This window comes from Semicossyphus pulcher, unplaced genomic scaffold (genome assembly GCF_022749685.1).
Source record: "Semicossyphus pulcher isolate SPU_LCO1_2020_fin unplaced genomic scaffold, fSemPul1.0.p SCAF_9, whole genome shotgun sequence".
NCBI classification, from domain to species: Eukaryota; Metazoa; Chordata; class Actinopteri; order Labriformes; family Labridae; genus Semicossyphus; species Semicossyphus pulcher.
The window spans coordinates 2,527,598-2,553,578 of record NW_027211770.1 but is presented as its reverse complement, the minus strand read 5'-3'; the positions used below and the strand labels follow the sequence as shown (position 1 = coordinate 2,553,578).

The following is a 25,981-nucleotide window of genomic DNA, read 5'->3' as shown; positions in this document are numbered from 1 at the left end:
AAACCCAAACTGATAGATGATTCCAAAGGCGAGGGGCCTGATAATTGAAGGTCCTACCGCCATACAACTACAAATGGGACTTTAGGTACCACAAACAGGCCTGCATATTCAAAGCACAATGTTCTAGACAAGTAATAGGGCACCATGAGCCCTGGAAGTCAGGCTAATGCCATTAAGGGCAGCTATATCATTAGGTAACGTTTCTCTTAGTTGTTTGGGGCCAAGCAAAATACTTTAGTTTTGTCTCAATTAAAGGTCTAATCTTGAAGATTTCAGTTTCATTTTCTTGGCAGCACCTCTGGCAATAAACTTCCAAATTTAACTTGACAGCAACGGTTGGCTCAGTTTGTTACAGTTGTAACTCTTGATTTTCCTCACTGACAGTCTCTTTCCTTGTTAGACTGTTTGCCTTCATCTATGCGTCGAATTTGTTTCTTTTACTTTGGATCTTCACTTATTTTTGAAGTTGTATCTGTAGTCATCAACCTTTTTTTTGTTTGTTCAGTCATAGTAGATTTCTGTTTACTCACAACACTAGACCAGAAATGCAGCTGCATAGCTCCGCCAACCCTCTCTGGCAGGCCAACCACTGCTGGCTGATGGAAAACGCTTCCACTCACTTGTGATTTTTTCTGCGAATGTCGCCACAGACACCCAGTCCATAATAATACTACACTGTAAATATAAAGGCTTTTATCAGTGGGCCATAGGCTCAATCACCATTGTGTTACCTCATTCGGCGATAGTGACTTAACAGACATTTATCTACAACTTAATCTTCGAGATTATACCAGGATAATCTGCATAAAAATTAAAATGTATGTAGTGTTTCCAGATGTAATTACATAAAGGAAGCATACAAGGCTAATTAAGGTTGTGGAAAATTTGTTTAGTAAATACTGAAAGAGTAAACACCCATGATGAGCTGACTAGGGAAGTGGAAAGGTTGAGATATACCGTAGATATAAATGAACGAATAAATAAAGCAGGCAAGAAAACACGGCTTGAATTTATGTTTTTGTGTTGAGCTTCATTTGTTGGTTTAGCTGTTTTTCATTTTCTACTGTCAGTTTAGGGAAAATATCAAGCAGGTTTTTGTTTTTTCCCTGCCTTTGCCCTTTCCAAATTCCTGTTGTCGGTTTCACCATGATTCTTACAACTCTTCATGGAAAAGTCCTCAACTGCACTAAAGTGTAATAGTGCATGCAGGCACTAACTGAAAAACATGCAGATCAGTAGAAAGTTCCAGGGCTTGGGGTTTTTTGACCTCCTGTAAGTTTTATTTTCATGCAAGTGTGACAAATCCACCAGCTTTTGTCCTGTCTCACACTGGGACACAAAAAGAGACAGGAAGTTTTTACCTGGCACAATTTATCCAATGAACTTGAAGAGGTGATGGGATTAAGTATTTTCAGACAATCCTGTCAAAGGGTTATAATCTAATATAGCTGCATGTCAACTAGGAATAGGTACAAGCAGCTCAAAGTTAGGTTTAGCACAATGGGACACCTGCCTAATATGGAACAAGACAGCTGCTGTACTATTGTGTAACCGGGGTTTGCTTGGAGATTCCAAAACACAAACAACAGGGATTTGTTAATTCCACCATGCTGTTTTTGTTCCCGCTGGACCCTGCTGTGCATTCTTGGAGTAGAATCAATAAACTGAGTGTTATTCTTGTGCCTGTCAGCAGGAAAAATTTAATTTGTCAGCCGTCTTGGCACTGTGTCAGGAAATGTTTGACTGTGTGACCCCAAGGCCCAGTAGGAGTGTGATATGAGGGGGATATAAATGTCCAGGCAACAACACTGGGCCACAGTTTGCCTGCCTGCGGAGACTGTCACACACACCACCACCACCAGCAGAGAAAAGGTAAGACAAAGGCTAACCACTAACTGGAAAATATTCAAAGATGAGTATAACATACTCTAAGATGATTTGTTCATGAGGGTGTAAGGTGGAGTTTAAGTTTTTCTTTTATTACACACAAATTATAGATGGGGGGGCCTTTATAGGTTTATCTTTTTTAAATATTAGAAATAATAGAAAATAGAAAATCTCAGACTACATTTTCCTGCTAAAATTATTTCTTTCCTGCAAACATCATTTAGACTCAAACTGAAACAGTGAAACAAACAATTATTTTTATAATAGATTATTCTTAACATTTTTAAAGGAAAGATTGTTCCAGGAGTCAGAGGCATTTGTTGTATACTTTTTTTAGACAGTGGATTAAACAAAGCAAAAAAAAACATTAAAAGATTTCACCCACAATGTCACCAGGGGTCCGTTTCACAAAGCAGGGGTCCGTTTCACAAAGCAGGTTTATTGAAAACTCTGAGTCTGTTAACCCTGAAATGAGGGAAACTCTGAGTTTTCCGTTTCACAAAGGGAGGTAACTTAAGCTCTCGGTCAGTTACCGTAGTAACAGACTCTATGAACCTAACCTGGTCGCGAGCAGGTTTTCTTCAGGAAACTCAGAGTTTCGCTCTGTCTCCTCCCTCTAGAATATAAAACCGATTCGGTTTTATATTCTCTTATATTCTGTTATATTCTATCAATTCGACTTCCTCATTCATTCAGCCCGTCTCACGCGTGTGTTTAAGCGGTTACCGAATTAAAAGAAGAAACGTTGCGTCTCTGTGCTGCTCTGATCCCTTTGCAAAAGTCTTTTATGATTATGATAAAAAAAATCAAAAGACAAATCTGTGTCAAAGTCATCATTTTTAGATTTTCCAACACCACTGCCAAGAGCACTCAAATAAGACACCTTAAGTTATTGGATTTTTTTTTTTTTTAAACTAACACATTCAGTTTAATCAACATGAATTATAATGTATGTGAAGTCAGCATCATGTTAGGGATAAAGCTAATGCACATTAAAACAGCCACTGAATGATATTTAATCTGTTTAATATTTAAAATATGACTGAAGTGAGGTTCAGCCATGAGCCTGTTCTGCCTGAGCCGCACCTTTGAATGATGTTCTGGTATTTTATTTTTAACTGCTTCCATGTATGTTTTTCTCTGCATTGCTCCTAAATTAATATACATTTTAGCTTCCGGTCGTGATTAAGTATTAAATAAATAGACCAGTTCAAACTTGCAAATTTACTCGAGCAGCAGTTTCTTCCCACGCCGCTTCTCTCTCTTTTGCAGCTGCAGCCATGTTACTTTATTTTTCTAAAAACATGCTCGTATTCGCTGAACGTCCGCGTGAGGATTTCGAGCTCCACTGGTGTGACGTAGGAGGACCTCTTTTTGTGTACCGTTGCCATGGTGAATCGTGGTATCGGGGCTCCATTAATGCTGGCTTTTGATAGTCAGCGTGCACGCACTTAACTCTGGCTGAACCTACTCAGAGTTGATCGAACTAACTCTGATCAGCTGTTCTGGAACCGAAAACTCAGAGTTTCCTATCTCAGAGTAGATCAACTCAGAGTTCAGGGTTAGACTCAGAGTTTGTTGAACCTGCTTTGTGAAACGGACCCCAGGGGACCATGGCCCCATACACGCACTAGTTAAATGCACTGAACAAATCAGTGAGTGGATGTGCCATAATTTTCTTCAGTTAAATAAAGACAAAACTGAGGTAGTTTTGGAGCTAAAGAGGAACGATTAAAAGTCAGTGCACAACTTCAGTCATTAGTGTTGAACAACACTGACCAAGCCAGAAATCTGGATGTAGTTATAGACTCAGACCTGAATTTTCCATGCCACATGAAAACAATTACAAAGCCGGCCTTCTATCACCTCAAGAATATATCCAGGATTAAAGGACTTGTGTCTCAGCAAGATCTGGAAAAACTGGTCCATGCATTTATCTTCAGTCGACTCGATTACTGTTACAGTGTCTTTACAGGTCTCCCAAAAAAATCAATCAGACAACTGCAGCTGATTCAGAACGCTGCTGCTCGAGTCCTCACTCAGACCAGGACAGTAGATCACATCACTCCAGCTCTGAGGTCTTTACACTGGCTTCCCTGTCTGTCAGAGAATAGACTTCAAAATACTACTGCTGGTTTACAAAGCGCTGAACGGTCAAGGGCCAAAATACATTTGTGATCTACTGACACAGTACGAACCATCCAGACCCCTCAGGTCGTCCGGAACAGGTCTGCTTTCTGTCCCCAGAGTTAGAACCAAACATGGAGAAGCAGCATTCTGTTTTTATGCTCCGTACATCTGGAAAAAACTCCCAGAAACATGCAGGTCTGCTGAAACACTTACTTCTTTTAAATCAAGCCTGAAGACTCACCTGTTCACAGCTGGCTTTTATTAAACTATTTTAATAACTATTCTAATTATTTATATCTGCACTGTAGCTTTTACTTTATATATATATATATACACATATATACATATATACATACTTCTGTTTTTAGCTGTTTTTATTTTATTTTCCCTTTGATTTTTAATGTCTTGCTTTATGATGTGTTTCTTTGCTTTTGTTGTTCTGTGTAAAGCACTTTGAATTGTCTTCTTGCTGAAATGTGCTATATAAATAAACTTGCCTTGCCTCGGAAGGAAGGAAGGAAATTGTGATTCTTTGACATTTTACAGATTAATTAAAAGCTCTTATAGGCTCTTATTTACTTTAACAAGTAAGACCAAAATCAATGGCTCTGACTGTCCCAACAGATGGATCTTCCCGTTGTGGCCTCAATCCTGCTGCTCATTTCTACGGTCCATGCTTTCCAGTACACAGAGCTGGCCCAGTATATCGACAGCCACCAAGAAGAATATGTGGAGGTACAATATACTCTTCTTTTTTCTTTAGTAGAGATGATGAAATCTAGTTTTTGTTTATCACAAGTCCTGTAGGGCCATCAACTATGCTGTAAAACCTCCTGAGAATTATGCAAAGTTGAGTTTTACTGTTTACATTATATTCAAACAATGGTTTAACCACTAACTTTGAAATTGTACTTTGTTTCAGATGATTTTTACTGCACGTGCTATTAACAATAACAGTAACATTAACTGTATTGATCCCCAAAGGGAAATCAATAAAGTAATGTAATGTCTAAAGCTATTGTACTTTAGTCTTTCTGAGCTGTGGGTGATAAGAACACTGTATCTACTGAATATTGTCTTTAAACAACACATACACAGCTCCATAGTAGCAGATTTACAACTGCACAAAAACAGTAGATGCACAGTATTAATTAAGTATTAACCCTTAACTGTCCTAAATACTAAAGCACAATTCTAACCAATTAAATGTATTTTGATTTTTTGTATCTGAAGTTGATCACAATCATTTTCCTAAAAGGAAATTAGAATTTTTAAGTGCTCCTTGGAAGACATCTGTGACTGTTTCATATCTTAGCTGCTCAGGAAAGCAGCACCTCTCTTATCCAAAAGGTGGCAGCATAACAAGGAACTTTGAATTAAAAGCACATACACTACACATATACAGTACATTAACACTGCAAAAGGCAGCTCTGAAAAACAAGAAAAAAGCAATAAAATTAGAAAATGATGATTTGATGATGATTTAAAATAAGCAGTTATTTGCTAATTTATGTACTGTTACATTCAAAAAAATTAAATATCACATTTACTTAAGTCGGTGTGAACCGGTCCCCCAAAACTGAAAACTGAATAGTTGGGAAAAAAGGACAAGATAATTTATTATAATAATATACAGCTTAGTAAATCCAACCAAGCTGTCAGGGTTTGCGGTAAAACCAAAAAGGTGAGGACCCAGATGCAGACTTATACTAAGGTTTAATAAACAAAAGGCAAAAATGCACAAACAAAATCTAACTCCAAAAAAAGACAAAAAGGAAAATCAAAAGACACAGCAATAAACTCACAAACAAAACCAGGAACAAGTAATCCAAGGGACACGAGCAAATCAGGGGCGCACGAAGATAATCCAGAAACTAGACTTAGACATAGACTCATGCACGATGGATGACAATGAACAGGCAACGAGACAAGGGAGCACAAAGACTAAATAAACTTAGGAGGTGAGGCTAATCAGACACAGGTGAGACAATCAAGGGGCAGGTGAAAACAATCAGGGCAGGGCACATAATCCAACAGGCAGGAAACACAAAGGCAGGAAGTAAAACAAGACAAAACATACATAGGGCAAGAACTACAAAATAAAACAGGAAACACTAAAAACCAAACTCAGGACTGTGGTAGTAGAACTCATGCAGAAAATCTCTAGACAATAAAACACAAATGAATTACATAACTAAACAAGACTAAATCAAGACAAGAACACAATATATTAAATACAAAATTGAACAATGAGAACTCATGACAGGGAGACAAAGTGACATGGTTAAACAAGAAATAATAACTGAACACCAAAATACAAGAAAGCCAGAACTAAACTAGAAACTCATGACACAAGCTGTCTCAAGTAAATTCAGCTTAACTGTATTAGATTTAAATTTAAATGACACACCTAAGTCGAATCTACTTCACCAAATTATATTGAATTTGGTGAAGTAGATGAAGTAGATTCGACTTAGGCATTTTGTAGAAGAGACAACTAACTAAAGAACATACAATATTATGGAAAGGACAAAGTGCTGTTCACGGTGGGGACCAGAGGACATTGTTTTCCTTCATGTGATATCTCCCAAGTCACACAGAACTTTAATAGCCCTCTATCTGCAGTCCATGTCTGGAGGTGTGGTGGCATTCGCTCGCTCAACCCTGATGCTTTAGATACCAAGGATATCTTGACCAGTCTCCCTCTGAACAGCAGCAATCATTCACATAGGAGAGAAAGAAGGGACACAACCAAACCATGAATTAATAAACAGATTTTGCAGAATTACAAAACAAAACTTTTGCATTTAAGGTTTCCCTCATGATTTCAAAGAAAATATTCTGATACCTCAAACAGTGCTATGTGTATTAAGATAACAAGAGGAATTATTATTGGGTGAATCCATCAAACTTAAAAGATATGATTTTGTAATATTTCATATACACAACTAATACGTTAACACCTATCTAATGAAATGCAAATAAACAGCCTGCCATACATTTTAACTTTGACTAAGCTTACAGGTTTTTAGTTTTTGTTAATACTGTGAATACAAGTGTCTAATATTTCTGGCTGCTGGCTTGGAGCTAATTTCCCACTCCCCTCCACCGTATTTACCGTATTTCTATGTGAGCAAAAAATGTATAAACATTATAAAAGTAGAACATAGCAGATGTGTTGTATTAGATTGAATTAGATTGCACAGGTGTTCTATTATAAAACTACTATTAAAATTACCGACCAGGTATTCTTTATAGACGGTCTCGGGTCTTCTTCTCATCGATACAAAGGGCCCTGAGGATGCACTCCCTCCTCTATTCATTATTACATTCTAAAGTGAGAGAGAGAAAAATACAGATATACTTTATACAGGTGTAGCCATTAAAAGTAAACAGCAAGCGGCATGTCCACTCTGTGAACAGTCCGTTTATGTAGCCACAGCGTTAACGTGCACCGGGACGAGGTGCTGCTGATAACAGCAATACACACGCTTAGCCACCTCATGTAACAGGATTACGTCTGGATTGCAATCAAGTCTGGGACTAGGGATGCTAATTTAGAAACATTTTTTATGACCAATAACCGACTCCCAATAACATCATTAATCATTAACCTCTAAGAATTAAATCAAATTTTTTTGAAAGAACAGCCAGAGACTGACAACAAGCTTTCCCTCATGCGCACTCATTCTGATGCGGGCTCTCTCTAATACTCACAGAAACACACACACTGACACGCAACTAATAGGTACATTTTTGTCCTCAGACACCTGTGGCACTGACAATCGTGACCACAGACATTAAAACACTGTCCAGTGGGGATGTGCACTTTAACCAGTTAACCAGTTAACCGACCGTTAAGAATTTTAACCGGTTTATACTACCAGTTAAACGGTTAAATAACATTTTGTCCTTTTATATATATTTGGGAAACACATGTTTTGTTGTCATTTGTTGCCGATCCTGAAGATGGCGTGTCTGCAGTTATTAATAATTAATGACTTGCATGTGTTTAAATGTCGGCAAACAAGTAGCATCTCCTGTGCGTGCTTCACAATGAAAGCCTCTTGTGGTTCACCAATGGAAAGCTTAGAAAGATTGGCTTCAATATAAGTCTGAAAAGTAGGCATGTCAGCAACACAAAATGAAAAACTAATCTCCAAACAAAGAGGATAAGGCCACTGAAGAATTCTGACCTTATTCTCAGAATTCTGAAAAAAAGGTCAGCCTAAAACATTTTTTTCAGTGGCCCTAAGCCTCTTCTGTAATTTACTAATGCTGAACACAGATGTGTTAAAACAGCACTTTTGTCTCTAGCACAGATGCATATCTTTTAACTGCTATTAACAGTGTTGCTATTCTGCGTGTTGCCATCTACAGAAAGTAACTTTCACTGACTGAATATAAATTAATTTAGTGATATTTACCAAATGACTACGGTTTCACATGTAGAATAAAAGCCATCTCACCTGAGTCATGCAGCTAACTTGGCTAACATTTCTACAGCTCACTGGCTCTGGAAAACTAAACAAGCTTGCTAAAATTATAAAATAAAAATGATTTTATCACAAACAAAAAATACAGTTATGCTCAATATGAGAATGAGAACGGCATAAAATCGGAGACCAACTTCAACTCCCCATGCCAATTGCACGCTCCCTCAAAATTCGCGACATCTGTGGCATTGTGCTGTGTGATAAAACTGCACATTTTAGAGTAGCCTTTTATTGTGGCCAGCCTAAGGCACACCTGTGCAATAATCATGCTGTCTAATCAGCATCTTGATATGCCACACCTGTGAGGTTATCTTGGCAAAGGAGAAGTGCTCACTAACACAGATTTAGACAAATTTGTGAACAATATTTGAGAGAAATAGGCCTCTTTGAGTTCAGCTCATGAAAAATGGGAGCAAAAACACAAGTGTTGTATATTTTTGTTCAATGTATTTTGTAAAGATAACGACTGACACAATTATGTTGACTTTATTAGAAAAATGTAACTCAACAAAATCATGTATTTTGAGTAAACTGAGAATGATAGGCTTACATAAAGCGTACAACCCACTCATTTCAGTTTTTTGAGTGATAGCAAAGATTTTTTTAAGACAAGTAAAAATATCTAGTATTAAAAAGATAACCTAAAAGTAGGCAGCCACAGTAAAAACAAGCACATTTATCTGATTTAACTAAAAGATTGAAGAAATAAGCTTCCTATGTACCTATAGACCTATATACTTGTAGACATACATAGATGTATGTCTACATGTCGAAGTGTCCTTGGGCAAGACCTTGGCATAGCCACCGGGTATGAATGTGATAACTGAATGACAGTTGGGCACTTTACGTAGCAGCCTCTGCCATCAGTGTGTGAATGTGTGTGTGAATGGGTGAATGTGACATGTAGTGTAAAAGCAGCAAAGGTTGCAAAGACTAGAAAAGGGCTATATAAGTACAGTCCATTTACCATTCCATTTATACCCTGGAATTCACAGATATGGCACATTGTGCTTAAAAAAATTAATCCAGAATAAATGTACTTAGAAATAAGAATGCTTTAGCTCAGTTGGTAGAGCAGGTGCCCAATGCAGCGGCTACAGTCCTCGACGCACTGATTGCAGGTTCAACTCCCGGCCTGTCGATCCGTTTGGTGCACTACTACTACTACTACTCTCTACTCCCCACATTTCCTGTCTCACTTCTCCTTTCTAATAAGGGCAAAAGCCAAAAAAATAATCTTTAAAAGAAAAGAAATAAGATTAGGTTGCTTAAAGGTGCACTGTGTAACTTCCTCATTCCTCATTCTTGGTGACACGGTGACACTTGCATACTTGAACGAGCATCCAGGGTTTTTGACAAAAACACACAAAACTGAGCATGCTCAAACTCAGAACTCACCGGCTCTGTTTACTTTTCACTGACGATACGTGTTTATTGACATCATGTTGACCTGCACCATGTTGTCCAAAATCAACCCTGTTTGTCCTGAGTTAGTATTATGTCAATTATGTTAGTCAAGCCAGACAACTGACCTACACACTCAGATAGTATTTTGGTAGTCATAACGTTAGCGAGCATGCTAAGGTTAGCCAACTAGCTCTAACATAAATACACTGCCTGAATCTGGCATTGTGCTTTGTAACCAAATGGCAAATTATGCTGGCGAACCAGCAAATCATTACAGGCAATTGCAAACATTAGCCAGCTAAAACCACAATATCACAATGATATATATTTCACAGGCTTTGCAGCAATGTCAGCTAAGGCCCCGTTACCATATAGTGCCTTTTTCTAGCAGAAAAGCGCTGGCAAGGCACTGGAGAGAGCTGGGATGAAGCACTTGTGCTGTGAGAGAAAAAAACGCTGCACCTGGTGAGAGAAAAAATGCTGCACACCGGTTTTGTTTCTGTGACTACAATAAGTTTAACCTACTACAGAGCTAACAACAAGCTTACAACACGTAGAAAAAAGCAAATTCTGGGTCTGTTTTGATCCCTAACAGCAATCGAAGGTCTTTCCATTATTCGAATGCTCAAATGTTGACTCTAGTTTTCCACCAGACGTCGGTCACATTCCTGTTTGGCCAGACGGGCTTCACTAGTTAAGCTTTTTACGTTTTTTATTTTTGTGTGTACTTTGTGTTGGGGTTGTTGTGGGTGCTGGTCGTTTGTTTGCATTATTCGTCTCCATTTCTCAGCTTGCGTTGTCTCGTGTTTCACACTGTTGACTGGAGAGACAAAGAATTAGCTCTAGGCAGCAAGGTGAGGAGAGTACGCATATACGTCACATCCTCTTCTTTTCGCAGATAAACCCGTCCGAGTGCTTTACATAGGAATCAGTCTCAATTTTTCAGTTCCTCTACTATCCCTTTGCACATTGGCAATATTACATGATTAATACATGTAAAATCTTACATAGTGCACATTTAAAGAAAGAAATGAATGACAGATCTTACTGTTCAAATGAGTGTGTTCCCCATTTATGAAAAGTGTAGGCTATAGGGAAATTCACTTGTCTGGCATCTAAATGGTAGATGAGATGCCAGAAAAGTGACTTTCTCTTTGGGGATCAATAAAGTTATTGTTATTCTTATTATTGTTATTGTTACTGTCTTAGGTCTGCACATCTATAAGAATACTTGATTTTTGGCTTTTAATAAATATAGCTATTTACACATAATCTGTTGATATGTGAAGAGAGGAAAAGGAAAAAATGCTTAATGAAATAAGTAATTTTGACTTTTTTGACAAAAGCATTGTTGTACTTGTCAGTGTTCTCAAAAAGCTTTAGAGTTCTGCTAATTCTAGTAAAACATTTAGTTACTCTGTAACAGTAATACAATGTCAGTAACAAGTAATAATATAAAATAAGATAATTAAAGACATAAAAGCTTGAAACAAATGAAATGCTTTAAACATAAAGACTGCCTGATGAGAAGAAATATATTCTCCTGCAAATAAATCAGCATATATTGCCTTGATGAAAGATGTTTTTGATTCCTTTTTGTAACAATAGCGTCACTTCTTTTGTAACCTCTGACTCCTTGATTTGAAATGAATCAAGAGCAGTCTTTGGCCATGGGAATACTGCAGCTGTAGTGCTGTTTTATATTTTTCAAGATGGGAGAAGGATTACATCAAGTTCTGTGCTAATGTTTCAAATGTTGTGTGTGTGTGTGTGTGTGTGTGTGTGTGTGTGTGTGTGTGTGTGTGTTTCAGGCTCTGCGGGACTGGGTGTCAATTGAAAGTGACTCCAGCAACGTCCTGAAGAGACCAGACCTGCACCGCATGATGGAGACGACGGCTGAGAAGCTGAGGCAGATGGGAGGGACTGTAGAGCTGGTGGACATTGGAGAGCAAGAAGTCAGTGACAGAGCTGTGTTCCCCGGCACAGGGCCCCTCTCTGTCTTTCTTTAATACTGCCATACAGGGATATTAGAGCTTTAAATATGACCGTAACCCTAATTGGCCGGTAAATATTCAGTATTTTATACAGATAGGTTGGCTCATCACATAGGGTAACACTGGCAAAGGAACATTAAAAAAGCAGCGGAGCGGACAGAACTAAATTTACCTCCAAATAATGACTGAGACACATCAATGCTGCTTCCCAAACTCATTAAACATAAGTGTGTTTGAGGTCAGACTGGAGGTCAACAATCTCAGCTTCTCACCAGTAATTAGGACCAGTATAGCTTGATCTTTCACTGCACTATATTGTCTTTGTTAACGGTAAAAACAATAGCCGATGACCCTTTGGCATCAAACTGTGCTTTAAGTGTCTATGTTGGAAAACAGAGCAGCAACACTTCTCTGTCCCTCTGCCTTTCTGAACATTATCCCTGTTATAATGTGGCACATTCTGTGGATAATGAAATTTTTTTGATATTTGAGAAATATGCACGCAGACAGTGTGTGTAGCTAATCTGAAACTGGTTGGGTTGCAGTTTTTACTGTTGCAACAATGGATTGATTATGAGAAGTAGAAGTAGCCTCTCTGTTTAAAAAGGGAAGCAAATGCAGAAGTGCTTTATTGGCCAGCAGGGGAAGACTCTGGTTGCAAAAAGAGGCCTGATTGTATGTAAGTGTATGATAAAATGACACAAAACATCTGCAACATTTCTTCAATACAGCATAATATATTATGGTCCTGTTTAGGGTGAAATAGATGATAAAGCAGAGTATGCTTAAACATATGACAACCTGTGAATGACAAGTAGTTATTACAAGTTAATTGCGAGAGTACAAATGTCAAACTCTGTCACAAACTCAAGGTCTCAAAGCAGTGGCCCACAAACCAATGGTTGAAGTCAAAGTGGCTATGTGTACTTCTTTTAGGCCTATACAGTCTACTGATGCAACACTTAAAACAAACATTTGCTGTAGACTCAGTGTAAAGCTGCAGCCGCTCCTGCTGATGTTATCTCTTAATGTTTGCAGCTCCCTGATGGGCAGACGTTAGCATTGCCTAAAGTGGTGACGGCTCAGTTCGGCAGTGACCCAAACAAACACACAGTGTGTGTCTACGGCCATGTGGATGTCCAGCCAGCAAAGCTAGAGGACGGCTGGGCAACGGATCCCTACAACCTGACTGACATCAATGGTAGGACTTTAAGCTCTTCAGTAACAAATAAAAATTGATGCTCAGCAGCCAAACATTGTTCAAACATGCATAACTACATTTCAAATTCAAGTAGTTTCCCCAGATACATGCTAAATATGAGTGAAATGTATATGAATTGATGCATGAGGGATCTACCAAGTAAGCTTTTCCAAGTTATTTGGTATACTGTTGGTTTCCTGTGTACTGGCTGATAACAAGTGCTGAGCCTTGCTGGTTACCTTTATATACTGGTAGGTGACAGTGAGTCAGTTTAATCCATGTTCATCATGTTTGACCACAGTGAGTTTCAAAAGGCCTCACAATAATCTCATGGTTTATGGAAATTTATCTAATCAAAAATCAAGAAGACACAAATGTTTTTGATTTTACCCACTGTGGTTTTTTCTCAGTCCCATCATCAAATGATACAGGTTGTACATGTTGGAAGCTAGAGAACCCGCCTGTTAAGAACTTTGGCTAAAGGCAAAGTCTAGACCTGTGATAATAATGTATTAGAGCAGCGGTCCCCAAACGGCGGACCACGGTCCGGATCCGGACCTATTTACAGTTTTGACAAGCGCATCTATTTTAACCTGCGCAGCTTTTTTGTCTTTGCGGTAATAATTTGGGGGTCCAAGAAACTTGCAGACCAATGAATTCGTTGTAAATCATCACACGTGACGCTACTCAGCCAATCAAATCTGTCACTCAGATTAACATCGCGACTGACCCAGTGGGTGTGTGAGAATACAGATACAGACTAAAGAGCCAGCCGGCAGGAGAGTTACAGAGACACAGTGGGAGAAAATAAGTGAGTTAGGGAAAAGTAGACATGGCGTGCTCTAAAATGAGAGCAGTAGAGAAAACCGAACTTTTAAGACTGGACAGACTCATATGTGAGTCAATATGTTCCGTGACTGTGGCGATTATTAAACGCTGACATTGTCTGACACTGTCACTCCGTTTGTCTCTGTTAACAGAGACTCCAGGCTGCAGTTTAGTTCACACACTTCGTTGATAAACCTGACAGTTACACAGAGCTACAGGCTTCATCATCGTGACCAGTTTTCCTCTTATTTCCACAGTTCTGTTCTTACATGTACCGGTATGTGCCCTCTCTCTCTCCCCCTCTCTCTCGCTCTCTCCAGCAGTCCGTCAGTGTACAGTGCGTTTAAATGTTATTTATTTCATAGTCATTGCCTGTTTTAAAACTTACCATGACTCACCATGAGAAAAAGTCTAATGCAACTGCATTTCGGCAAAACATATAATACAATTAAAATTTAAAGTGAATCCCCCTATTATGGTCAAATCTTGATATTCTGTCAGGAGGCAGAGAGACAGCAGCTTAAGTGAAGAGGTAAAGCTGTAAAGTACCCCTGTATTAGAGACTGCATGTCTTGATTGCACTCATAATAACAAGTGATTAAAGAGATTACGATTTCATGTTAAAAATTATATCTGGTATTTTTAAGCCTAGGCCTTAGTGTTTAAGTATTCTCGGGTCTAAATGACTAAGAGGTAAAAAAAACTTTTGGAATTGAGTAGATTGTTTTAGCCCCCAGCCATAAAACGGGTTGTAATGGCTGCAACGTCATCAAAACACATCCACTAAATAGGTTTGTTTTTGTCACAGACAGGCTCAGATTATTATTCTAAGTGTACGACAACATTTAAAAAGTCTCGCCAAAGAGAGAGACCTTAACGTTAGAAGTAAAGTGCATTTTGACACCAGAAACAGCTGTTACACCGCTCTTTTCAAATCCATCAGACATTATTAAATTAACCCTTGTGTGGTGTTCATGTTTTGGTTACTCAGCCAATGTTTGCGGGTCTGGTGGACCCACCACATTATTGGGTTTTTAAATCAATATAGCCATAACAATTTTTATAAAATACTTATCAGATGTTTAATTTATCCCAATTGCAAGCAATGAAGACAGCATATCTGGTTAATATTTAGCATTTACCTCTGTTAGATCATATTTATAAATAATAATGCAATCCGTTTTTTGTAACCTGATGTTTACCTTGACTGTTTTTCTCCAATTGACCTTCCTGAGCTAAATTCTCTGATATCTTCGTCTAAACCACCAACCTGTCTTTTAGACCCAATTCCAACCAAGCTGCTTAAGGAAGTCTTTCCCTCAATTAGCACTTCTTTACTAGATATGATCAATATGTCTTTATCGACGGGCTATGTACCCCAGTCTTTTAAACTAGCTGTAATTAAGCCACTTCTTAAAAAGCCTACCCTAGATTCAGGCACCTTAGCTAACTATAGACCTATATCTAACCTTCCTTTTATCTCAAAGATCCTTGAGAAAGCAGTCGCTAATCAATTATGTGACTTTCTTCATAACAACAGTTTATTTGAGGACTTTCAGTCAGGATTTAGAGTCCACCATAGCACTGAGACAGCCCTTGTGCAAGTTTCAAATGATCTACTTACTGCTTCAGACAGAGGACTTCTCTCTGTACTCGTCCTGTTAGATCTTAGTGCCGCTTTCGACACGATAGACCATCACATCCTGTTACAGAGATTAGAACATTTAATTGGCATTACAGGATCTGCACTAAGTTGGTTTAAATCTTATCTATCAAATCGATCTCAGTTTGTTAATGTTCATGATGTGTCCTCTATGCAAACCAAAGTTAGTCATGGAGTTCCACAAGGTTCTGTGCTTGGACCGATTCTTTTTACCTTATATATGCTTCCTCTGGGTAATATCATGAGGAGACACTCCATTAATTTTCATTGTTATGCAGATGATACTCAATTATACTTATCTATGAAGCCAGATGAAACCAATCAGCTATCTAAACTAGAAGCATGCCTTAAGGACATAAAGATCTGGATGACTAGAAACTTTCTGCTACTTAATTCAGGCAAAACTGAAGTTATTGTGCTCGGCCCAAAACACCTTAGAGACTCTTTCTCTAATGATATAGCTGCCCTAGATGGCATCAGCCTGGCATCCAGCACTACTGTTAGGAATCTGGGAGTTCTATTTGATCAGGATATGTCCTTCATCTCCCACATAAAACAAATATCAAGGACAGCCTTCTTTCATCTTCGCAACATAGCAAAAATCAGACACATCTTGTCTCAAAACGATGCAGAAAAACTAGTCCATGCATTCGTTACTTCCAGGTTGGATTATTGTAACTCGTTACTATCAGGCTGCCCTAATAAGTCACTAAAAACTCTGCAGCTGGTACAAAATGCTGCAGCACGTGTGCTGACAAGAACTAGGAAGAGAGATCACATCTCTCCTGTATTAGCCTCTCTGCACTGGCTTCCTGTAAAATCTAGAATAGAATTTAAAATCCTTCTTCTTACTTACAAAGCTCTTAATGGTCAGGCACCATCATATCTTAAAGAGCTCATAGTGCCATATTACCCCTCTAGAACATTGCGCTCCCAGGATGCAGGCCTGCTTGTGGTACCTAAAGTCTCTAAGAGTAGTGTTGGAGGTAGAGCCTTCAATTACCAGGCCCCCCTCCTCTGGAACAATCTACCAGTCAAGGTCCGGGAGGCAGACACCCTCTCTTCTTTTAAGAGTAGACTTAAAACTTTCCTCTTTGATAAAGCTTATAGTTAGGGCTGGCTCAGGCTTGGACTAGCCCATAGTTATGCTGCTATAGGTTTAGACTGCCGGGGGGATCTGACACACCAAGCTTCTCTCTCTCTCTCTCTCTCTGACTCTCTGACTCTCTCTCTCTCTCTCTCTCTCTCTCTCTTCCTCTCTCTCTGACTCTCTCTCTCTCTCTGTCATATTAATGCAGCTCATTAACTCTGTATCTTCTGGTCCCATTAACATTACTAACCACATATCTTCCCGGGAGTTCTTGTGCTCCCTTGTCTTGAAGGTTCCTGAGGATTGTTGCTGCAGACCACCTGCTGCTGTGGACCTGCTCGACTGCAACAACTACTAACATCAGCCTTCCCCATAGTATCATTATTGTTGCTGCTAATGCTAATAGTAGACCTGTTGACTTCAACTGTTACAATTACAATTACCTCAGCCTTTATCATTACTCTGCTTCTCTCGCTAATTTATTTATTTATTTATTTATTTAGCCAATCTTCACCCTAGTCTACCACTATTATTGGCATTGCAACCATAAGTATGTGTCTGTTGTTGTTCATGTAACAAGGACATATGTTGTTGTGGTAACAAGAACATATGTTGTTGTTGCTCTCTTTGCCTGTCTCTATCCTGCATCTCCTTCTATCCCATTTTCGGCCCATCCAGTCGAGGCAGATGGCTGTTCAACATGAGTCTGGTTCTGCTCGAGGTTTCTGCCTGTCAAAAGGAAGTTTTTCTGCCAATGTGCCGAATTGCTAAGTGCTACTCATGGTGGATTGATGTTGGGCCTCTCTTTAAATAACTTAACAAAGAGTCGGTCTAGACCTGCTCTTTCTGTAAAGTGTCTCGAGATAACCCTGGTTATGATTTGGCGCTATACAAATAAAATTTGATGATTGATTGATTGTGATAAACGTAAAAAAAAAAGGAAAAATCAACATCAACAAGAAAAACATGTTTATTTTGAACAAATCCCACTGAGACAATGTTCAGAAATTGAACACATTTATGTATGAAAAACACCAGCCTCACTGTACAGACAGACAGACAGACAGATCTAAAATATCTGTCTAAAATAGTAAGTGGACTGTACTTACATTTTGTAGTCTTCCACCCACTCAGAGCGCTTTTACACTACATATAACATTCACTCATTCACACACTGATGGCAGAGGCCTAAGGGCCAATCTCCAATCAGATCTATGCACATTCATACCCGATGGCTCTGCCACCCGCAGCAATTTGGGGTCAGTGTCTTGCCCATGGACATTTTGACATGTGACTGTAGCAGTGAGGGATCGAACCCCCATCCTTCTGATAGAGAGATGATTGCCTCTACCACTGAGCCACAGCCGATCGATCGATTGATCGATTGACCGACAGGTAGATACTGGATAGAGCCGAGGTAAATTTAGGATACGGCATCCACAACACTCTACACAACACATCAGCCCCATTGAACACATAGTCTATTTATGCGGGCCTATACAACACATGGTTGGCAGAGTTTTACTAAGTGTGTGTTGCATATGTATTTTGACAGAATTTGACACAATTCCCCAGCTTCTCTCTCTTTGAAAATAATTTCTAAGGCCCTCTGAGCAGAGACTCTTTTCGCCATCTTGATCGACTGTGATGCAGAGGCACACAGGCAACGCTATTTATTTGTTGTGTTCCATCCCCAATTTGCAGGTGGGATAGAATGTGCGGGAATGCTGGAGCAGACAGGTTTCAGTGCATGAAATGTAACAATGTTACAACCTTGTATGTGAATAGTAGGAGCGGAAAACACACACACACACACACACACACACACACTCACACACACACCACACACACACACACACACACACACTACCCTCGGGTCCAGGATACGGACCCGGACACCACATGTGTAATATAAATGTGTAGGGGGGTTGTACAGTGTGAAGTCATTAAAAATGTGTTCATTTATATGTTCTTCACAGAAAATGAGCCAAAGCCAAGGAGTCTGAGGTTGAAATAATAATAAATCATATCATTTTTCTTTTGGTAAACATTGAAAACGGGTCCCACAGACCCGAACACCATACAAGGGTTAAAGCAGCTGTGAGGAACTTTTGGTTTGTGTTGATTTTGGCGCCCCCTGTGGACAAAGCCGTACCTCTTATCTCTTTGCTGATTTTGTCCTGTACACGCTGGTGGTGTTTTTTAACAAAAAAGCTCATTTTGCTTTCTTTAATAGTCATATGTATCACTCACATTCATTTTTTTCCCTGGAAAATGTAAACAAAAGCAGCGTGCAGTGAATCGCTTCGTCTGACACCTGCCCCCGCCAGCAGTTTCAGGCATTTAAGATAACTACATAGTAATAATCAATGTTGTCGTAGATGGTTTGATTTGTTTTTGTAGGTCATATAGATTAATCACAATTCATTTCAGTCTGTTTCATACCCAGATAAAACCTCCGCACAGGAGCTTTAATGGGTATAACATAAATATTGTGTTGAATCCAGACTAAGCATTCGTAACACCAAAGGCACCCAATATTTAACGTTTGAAGTGGAGAAATCTACCGGTGCAATTTAAAAACTTTTGTACCTAGTTAGTTGTTGAGGCATCAAAATGTGTAAGAATTTGGCCCAGGTAAAGAAGTAACGTAATTACCCTTTCATGTCGGATCTTGCATTTGTGTGCAAACACAACCAGGCTATAAAACCATATTGCAATTTTCAAATGATAAACAAGCAGCTACTTGCAAATGCACTGCTTGTTTTAACACTCAGTAATATACAGGAGAAAGGTCTCATTACCTGTGCATTCCATTTAATCTCCAGTGTTACGAAACTTCTACTCATATAATGATTTTTGTACCTCAAGGTAACCTTTATGGACGAGGAGCGTCAGACAACAAGGCCCCAGTTTTAGCCTGGATCCATGCTGTGGGGGCTTACCAGGCACTCAATATGGTGAGAGACACTTCACTGAACCAGTGTACTGTTATATTGGATAGTTGTTCATGCCACACTTGAAAAGCATCTAATGTGCAAGGGAGTGAAAGCTGCAGAGGCACTGTGACCTCAAGTGAGACAAAAGGACAGATTAAAGGAATTATTTGCAAATCATCTTGAAATATAAAGAGGGGAACCAGAGGCAGATGCCGGGGGCAAGATAGACCTAAAAGATAACTCCCATCTATTAGAACAGACTGTTTTATTCCAGTAATCTTGACACATTTAGAGGGAACAAACTGCACACCCTCAGGCCAGTGAAAAAGAAGAGCAGAGCTTCAGCCAAACTCACTTGCAAAGTCATTGTTGATTTTGCAAAGTCACTGCAGCAGTCTGTTCCTGCCATCCTCGCCGTCACTGTGAAATAATAGGCCTCAGCCGGATGTTGATGCATTAAGTGAAAAGGAAATGTGTGGTTGTTGACAAGACTAGATTCATACGCAGCTAATGGCTCATGGCTTTAAGGTTTGCAAAGCCTGTTTCAACTACATTACAAAGACAAATATTTTGCTTGTCATGCAGAAATAAGCTGTTTTTCAGATGAGATTCTCCTCCAACAGCTTTTCCTTTATCCCGACCACTCCCACTGACACTGTTATTTACCGGCAAACAGATCTGATGGAGTAGCACTGTCTTCCTCTTTGTTCACCAGGAGCTGCCAGTAAATGTGAAGTTTGTCATTGAGGGCATGGAGGAGACAGGCTCTAATGGCCTGGATGCCATGATCATGGCTCAGAGGGACACTTTCTTCTCTGACGTGGATTACATCATCATCTCCGACTGCGGCTGGCGCAGCAGACGGCCTGCTCTCACCTACGGCACCAGAGGAAACTGCTACTTCTTTGCTGAGGTTGTGCATGTATAAACACAGACACACAAACCCAAACTGAATGTTTTGTGCCTGATTCTTCTCTCTAAAACAAACAGTTGTCATTCAGCTCTCTAAGGCCGTGTCATGATGAAAGTCTCCTCTGTTCTGGTTGCAGGTTGAAGGACCTAAACAGGACTTACATTCTGGTGTTTATGGAGGGACTGTGATCGAACCAATGACCGACCTCATTGGGATTCTTGGTTAGCAAAGAGTCGCCAAAATAGACACGATTTTCACTTTCACTCCTGTATGCAGATATATTTTTACCCACATACATAACATTTTCAGACAAACTATCTACATGTGTCTGCTCATGAACCATCTACCACCCGAATCATACAGTTATCATTAAATATAGGTTTAATGTGTTGCTTTTTTAAGTTTTTTAGTTTTTAAGGCAATTTGTAACTTGCTTCCCTCTAACCCCCCCGAACTCTTTGCTCTGTGACCCACTTGCAAGACGTAGTATTGCTATCTGTCCCCAAACGAGTCTTGATATGGTGAAAAGAGGTTTTAGGTCAGCTCCTCTGCTCTTGCATCTTGGACTCTTCTGCAGGAGGATTTGGGTCGATTGTGTTGTAGTTGTAGTTGTGTTGTATGTCTGAAACTTTGTTTGAATGCACGCCTGCTAAAGAGCGTTAATCTCAAAGATTTTCATTTAAATAAATTACTGTTAAGTCACTATTTATCGCCGAATGAGGTAACACAATGGTGATTGAGCCCATGGCCAACTAATGAAAGCCTTTGCATTTGCAATATTACAGACTGGGACAGACTTTTGCGGAAAATATCACAAGCGGCGCCCAGTTAGTGACACGTTTTCCATCAGCCAGCAGTGGTTGGTCTGCCAGAGAGTGTAGGCAGAGCTAAGCGGCTGCTTTTCCCGTCTCTGCAAGTGTTGCGAGTAAACAGTAATGTATTATGGCTGAACAAACAAAGAAAAGATGGATGACTACAGATACAACTTCAAAAATAAGTGAGAATCCAAAGAAAAAGAAACAAACTCGACGCTCAGATGAAGCAAACAGTCTGAAAAGAGAAGGAGACTGTCAGCCAGGAAAATCAAGAGTTACAACCGGTGCTAACCGTGGACGTCTGGATATGTGGGAGGTGTATCCCCCCGAAATTACCGTTTATAGCCATAACATGCCGCTAAAGAGAACAAAACTGAGCTCTTAGACATTATCGCCTTAAGTTAACAATGTTGTTTTTGTGCGTTGGCATCACCAGTTGCTAATCTTGTAGAGGTTACCAAAAAGTTTCTTTAAGCAAAGCATTGAATCCCTCCCAACCAGTGACACTCTGTTTTATCTCCATACCTGTGAGATGATATCCATTTTAAACCGGATTCAAACAATTTCTTTGGTAACTTCTGACCTTAGACACACTGATCAACCCCAGCGGTAAGATCCTGATTCCAGGGATCAGGGAGGCAGTGGCTCCCCTCTCTGATGAGGAATGGAAAATGTACCAGGACATCGAGTTCGACATTGAAAACTACAAAAGCAAGATTGGTGTCAGCCAGCTCATGTACACCAACAAGGTATGAGTACTTTAATTAAAGCTGTCCAACTAATGTTATTAAGGGCAAAGTGGACGTGACGAGAAAGTTATTGTCACTTTTTGTTTCCTGTAGGTTGACTTGTTGGCCCACATGTGGCGTTACCCAACTGTCACCATCCATGGCATCGAGGGGGCTTTCTCTGACCCTGGCACCAAGACTGTTATCCCTGCTAAGGTCATTGCTAAGTTCTCCATCAGACAAGTTCCCAACATGGACCCTGCTATGGTGAAGAAACAGGTGAAACAGGATGTGAACGCTATGCTTTGAATTATATCCAACTTATCTTTTTTTGAAGACGCTCATCCGCTCGTCCTCTGCTTTTATTTTGTTGGTTTGATGCTTCAGGTAACGGACTACCTTCACTCAGTGTTTGCCAAGAGGAAGAGTCCTAACAAGCTCAAAGTCACCATGGTGATCGGGGCCAAGCCTTGGCTGGCTGATACACAGCATCCTCTCTATGAGGCTGGGAAGGCTGCTATCAAGAGAGGTACAAAACAACACCATCTCCTCACATTAAACACCTTTCACTATTCTTGCAGAGGGTTAAGCTGAAGTAAGGATTAATATGTGGGTAAATTCATCCCTTTCATTGGCAACTTACACACATTCTAAAATATAGCAGTGAAGAATTCAGAAATTAAAGCAAATGAGTATTTCTCTCTGAAATACTCTAATATCAAAGGTAAATTTAATTCACAGGGTTTCCTTGGCTGAAGCCCAGGGGCTTGGAACAGTCATTTGAATACTTCATAAAATGGAGATGCTCCGGTAAAGTACCTGTACTGCTGTATCTAAGAAGTGGACAAAGCCACAGTGACATCACTCATCATCGCATCTTTTGGCTGTCACCATCTTGTTGTTTTGGAGCCAAAAGCAAATCTATATCCTGGTTGACAGATTGCCGTTGTAGCGTTGTGTGAATCAAAGATAGCCACGCCTTAAAGCATACCCTGCTCTATTGACTAATTTACTTATAATTGGACCTTAATGTAAATGAACATCATGCTGTATTGAAGAAGACTGGAAGCAATTGAGAGCAAAACTCTTCAGGAAAATGTTCACTGAGGGAATAAAGGAGGGAGAAGTAGTCTCTTTTTCTCATACGTAGGCAATACAAAAGTATATATTTGAAACCATGGGAGTCGCGCCCTGCTGGCCATTAGAAATAATGCAGGTTTAAGGTACTTGTGCATTGGCTCCACTTTTGAATCAAAGAGGCTAGGCCCACGTCAGTATACAGTCTAATGAGGTAACATGATACGTGATCCATACAGATCACCCCCTGCAGTGCAGCACACAGGTAAACCACAGATAATTGCATTAATGAATCGTATTATTGGATTCTTATTTTGCTATTAATATTTGTGTTTATTCTTTGTAACTTTGTTTAGGAAGTGCTTTATGCCAACACACACAGGAGCCACTTTGGAAAGTCACACATGTGATACGTAATTCTTCGACATGTCCAGCTGCTTTATTTTATTGTAAGGTACAGGAGAGTTCATGTCAATTATACTCCAGTATAATTAAATATCTTCCCTTCTCCAGTCTTTGACATGGATCCTGATCTGATCCGTGAGGGCGGGACTATCCCTATTGCCAGAACCTTCCAGGATGTGACGGGGAAAAGCATTATCATGATGCCCATTGGAGGCTTTGATGACGGGCTGCACTCCCAGAATGAAAAAATGAGCAGGTTTGACTCCCGTTCTTATTTCATTTTACAGGACGTTTTGAATAAAACCTTTACGAGCTCATATTTTCTGTTGAGGCCGTTGAAGTGTTACAACCAACGTAAGATGCAGGGGGGAATCTGGGGTTTAATCAAAAGGAAAGAAGCAGGAATCTGAACGTATATGGCTCACAGTCTTATCCTCTACTAATCTTCCTCATCCTTGGACTGAAATAAAAATTTAAACCTAATATTCATCATATAAAACACAAAAGCCCTATCGTACACCCAGCGCAATGCGTCGCAGCACAAGTGTCATTGCTTCACACACACAAGGTGGCGAACAAGATGAAATCTAGTAATCATTTCCTTAGTTTTCAAACTAACACAGGTTCAGCAATATTTTTAAAAGTCTCTCTGTTTAATGGGCTCTGAGATACCGGAATCCCGATCTGTTAACATAGCAAAAGTTAGTAGACAGTTGTGTCACGATAGCTTTATGCTTTGAAGGCCTTAAAGTAGGTGCGATGTTTGTGGAAAGTGAGTGTAAATGGAAAGGAAATTTGCGTGTTGTTACAGTATATACATGCATTTGTCACTGCAAGGGTCAAAATCAAAGCGACATATTTTTCGAAACCAGCCCAACTTCCTGAACAGCATTTTCTTCTTTGAACTTTCTTCCTTCAGGTACAACTATGTTGAGGGAACCAAGTTATTCGTCGCCTACCTGAATGAGGTGTCCAAGATTCAGAAGACCAGTGTGTGATGTTTCATGGGATCATTAAATGACCTCCAAAACGTCCCAGCTGCAGTGAACACCCCCAGACACAAGCCTGGTGTAATGTTTCATTTATCTGTCTTCATCATGTTTTCTGTGTCCTGCCAAAGTTTTATTTAACTTAATATATCTATCTATCTATCTATCTATCTATCTATCTACATATCTGTTTGTCATTTTGAGTGAGAGTGCTGGCAGGTGTTACTACCCTCTGATTGGTGGAAATGTCTGAAGTCATCTTGTGTAGCTGTTCTAGTCACTCACTTTATGTGTGCATATCTTTGTGCTCCGTATGATATCAGGCAGTACTGTAAGTGTGTGTGTCATGTAGTAAAAACTGTACAATGCAACCAGTGTGCACTTCATTATTATGTGAGAAAGTGTCAAATGCTGTGTCTCAATTTGGGTACTTCTGTTAGTACACTGCCATGTAGCACACTGTATACTTAGAACTTGTGTAGTACTTCCGCAGTGTTCTCTCACATCCGAATATTTGACCACTCGTTTTTCTTCTTCTTTTCAATGATGAATTCCTACATTATCAACAATATCTGACTGTTACTGTCACACTGTAAGTACCTGTGTGTGTGAGCTGTTTCACACAATATAAAATGTACCATGACCTTGGCAACATGTCGGCCACTTTCTCTGCCTAGCCAAGATGGCAACTTTTGAGAGGGAGAAGTGTCTTATGTTACGTTTAACAGTTACACGTGCACCATCCAGGTACTTGCACTGCAAAAGAACATAATTGAGTCACAATGTCAATGTTTCACGAGAAGCTATAGTAATAAGACAAACACAGATGGCCACAGATTTTCCTCAGTCATAATATATTTATTAACATTTCACACATGTACTGAAAAGTCTCATAGTAACTAATTTCAAGATCTACTAAAAATCTAAAGGGACAGAAGCTGTACAGATAGATGTTTACTGCCACCACCACCTGAGAGAAAGTCCATCCATTATCTTTACCGCTTATCCTGTTCAGGGTCGCAGGGCGGCTGGAGCCTATCCCAGGTGTCATTGGGCGAGGGGCCGGGTACACTGTGGACTGATCGCCATGTCAATAACAGGGCTTACACATAGAGACGGACAACCTTTCACGCTCACACCTACGGCAATTAATGAGCATGTCTTTGGACAGTGGGAGGAAGCCGGAGTACCCTGAGGGATGCTTATAGGAGAACATGCAAACTCCACACAGAAAGGCTATGAACCTTTTAGCTGTGAGGTGATAGCACTAACCAATGCACCACTGTGCAGCACCAAGACAAATTTCTATTAACAAAAATGCTTTTCTATGCATCCGAGAGTCAACATCAACTTTGCAAAACATCAAAAGAAACTATTTAATTTCAAATTACTAAGTAATTGAACTACCTTTCCACGGGT

The 25,981-nt window shown here is 39.7% G+C and overlaps 1 protein-coding gene across 1 annotated transcript; it reads left to right on the top strand.

Moving 5' to 3' along the window:
* Positions 1 to 1,791: 1,791 nt before the first annotated feature.
* cndp1 (carnosine dipeptidase 1) lies at positions 1,792 to 24,933 on the top strand. The gene is made up of 12 exons (XM_069656064.1): positions 1,792 to 1,872; positions 4,642 to 4,752; positions 11,732 to 11,875; positions 12,953 to 13,115; positions 19,568 to 19,656; positions 20,351 to 20,548; positions 20,685 to 20,769; positions 21,952 to 22,112; positions 22,206 to 22,370; positions 22,479 to 22,620; positions 23,682 to 23,829; positions 24,493 to 24,933. The coding sequence occupies exons 1-12, from the start codon at positions 1,792 to 1,794 to the stop codon at positions 24,569 to 24,571; spliced, it is 1,566 nt and encodes a 521-aa protein (XP_069512165.1). The 3' UTR covers positions 24,572 to 24,933.
* Positions 24,934 to 25,981: the final 1,048 nt, after the last annotated feature.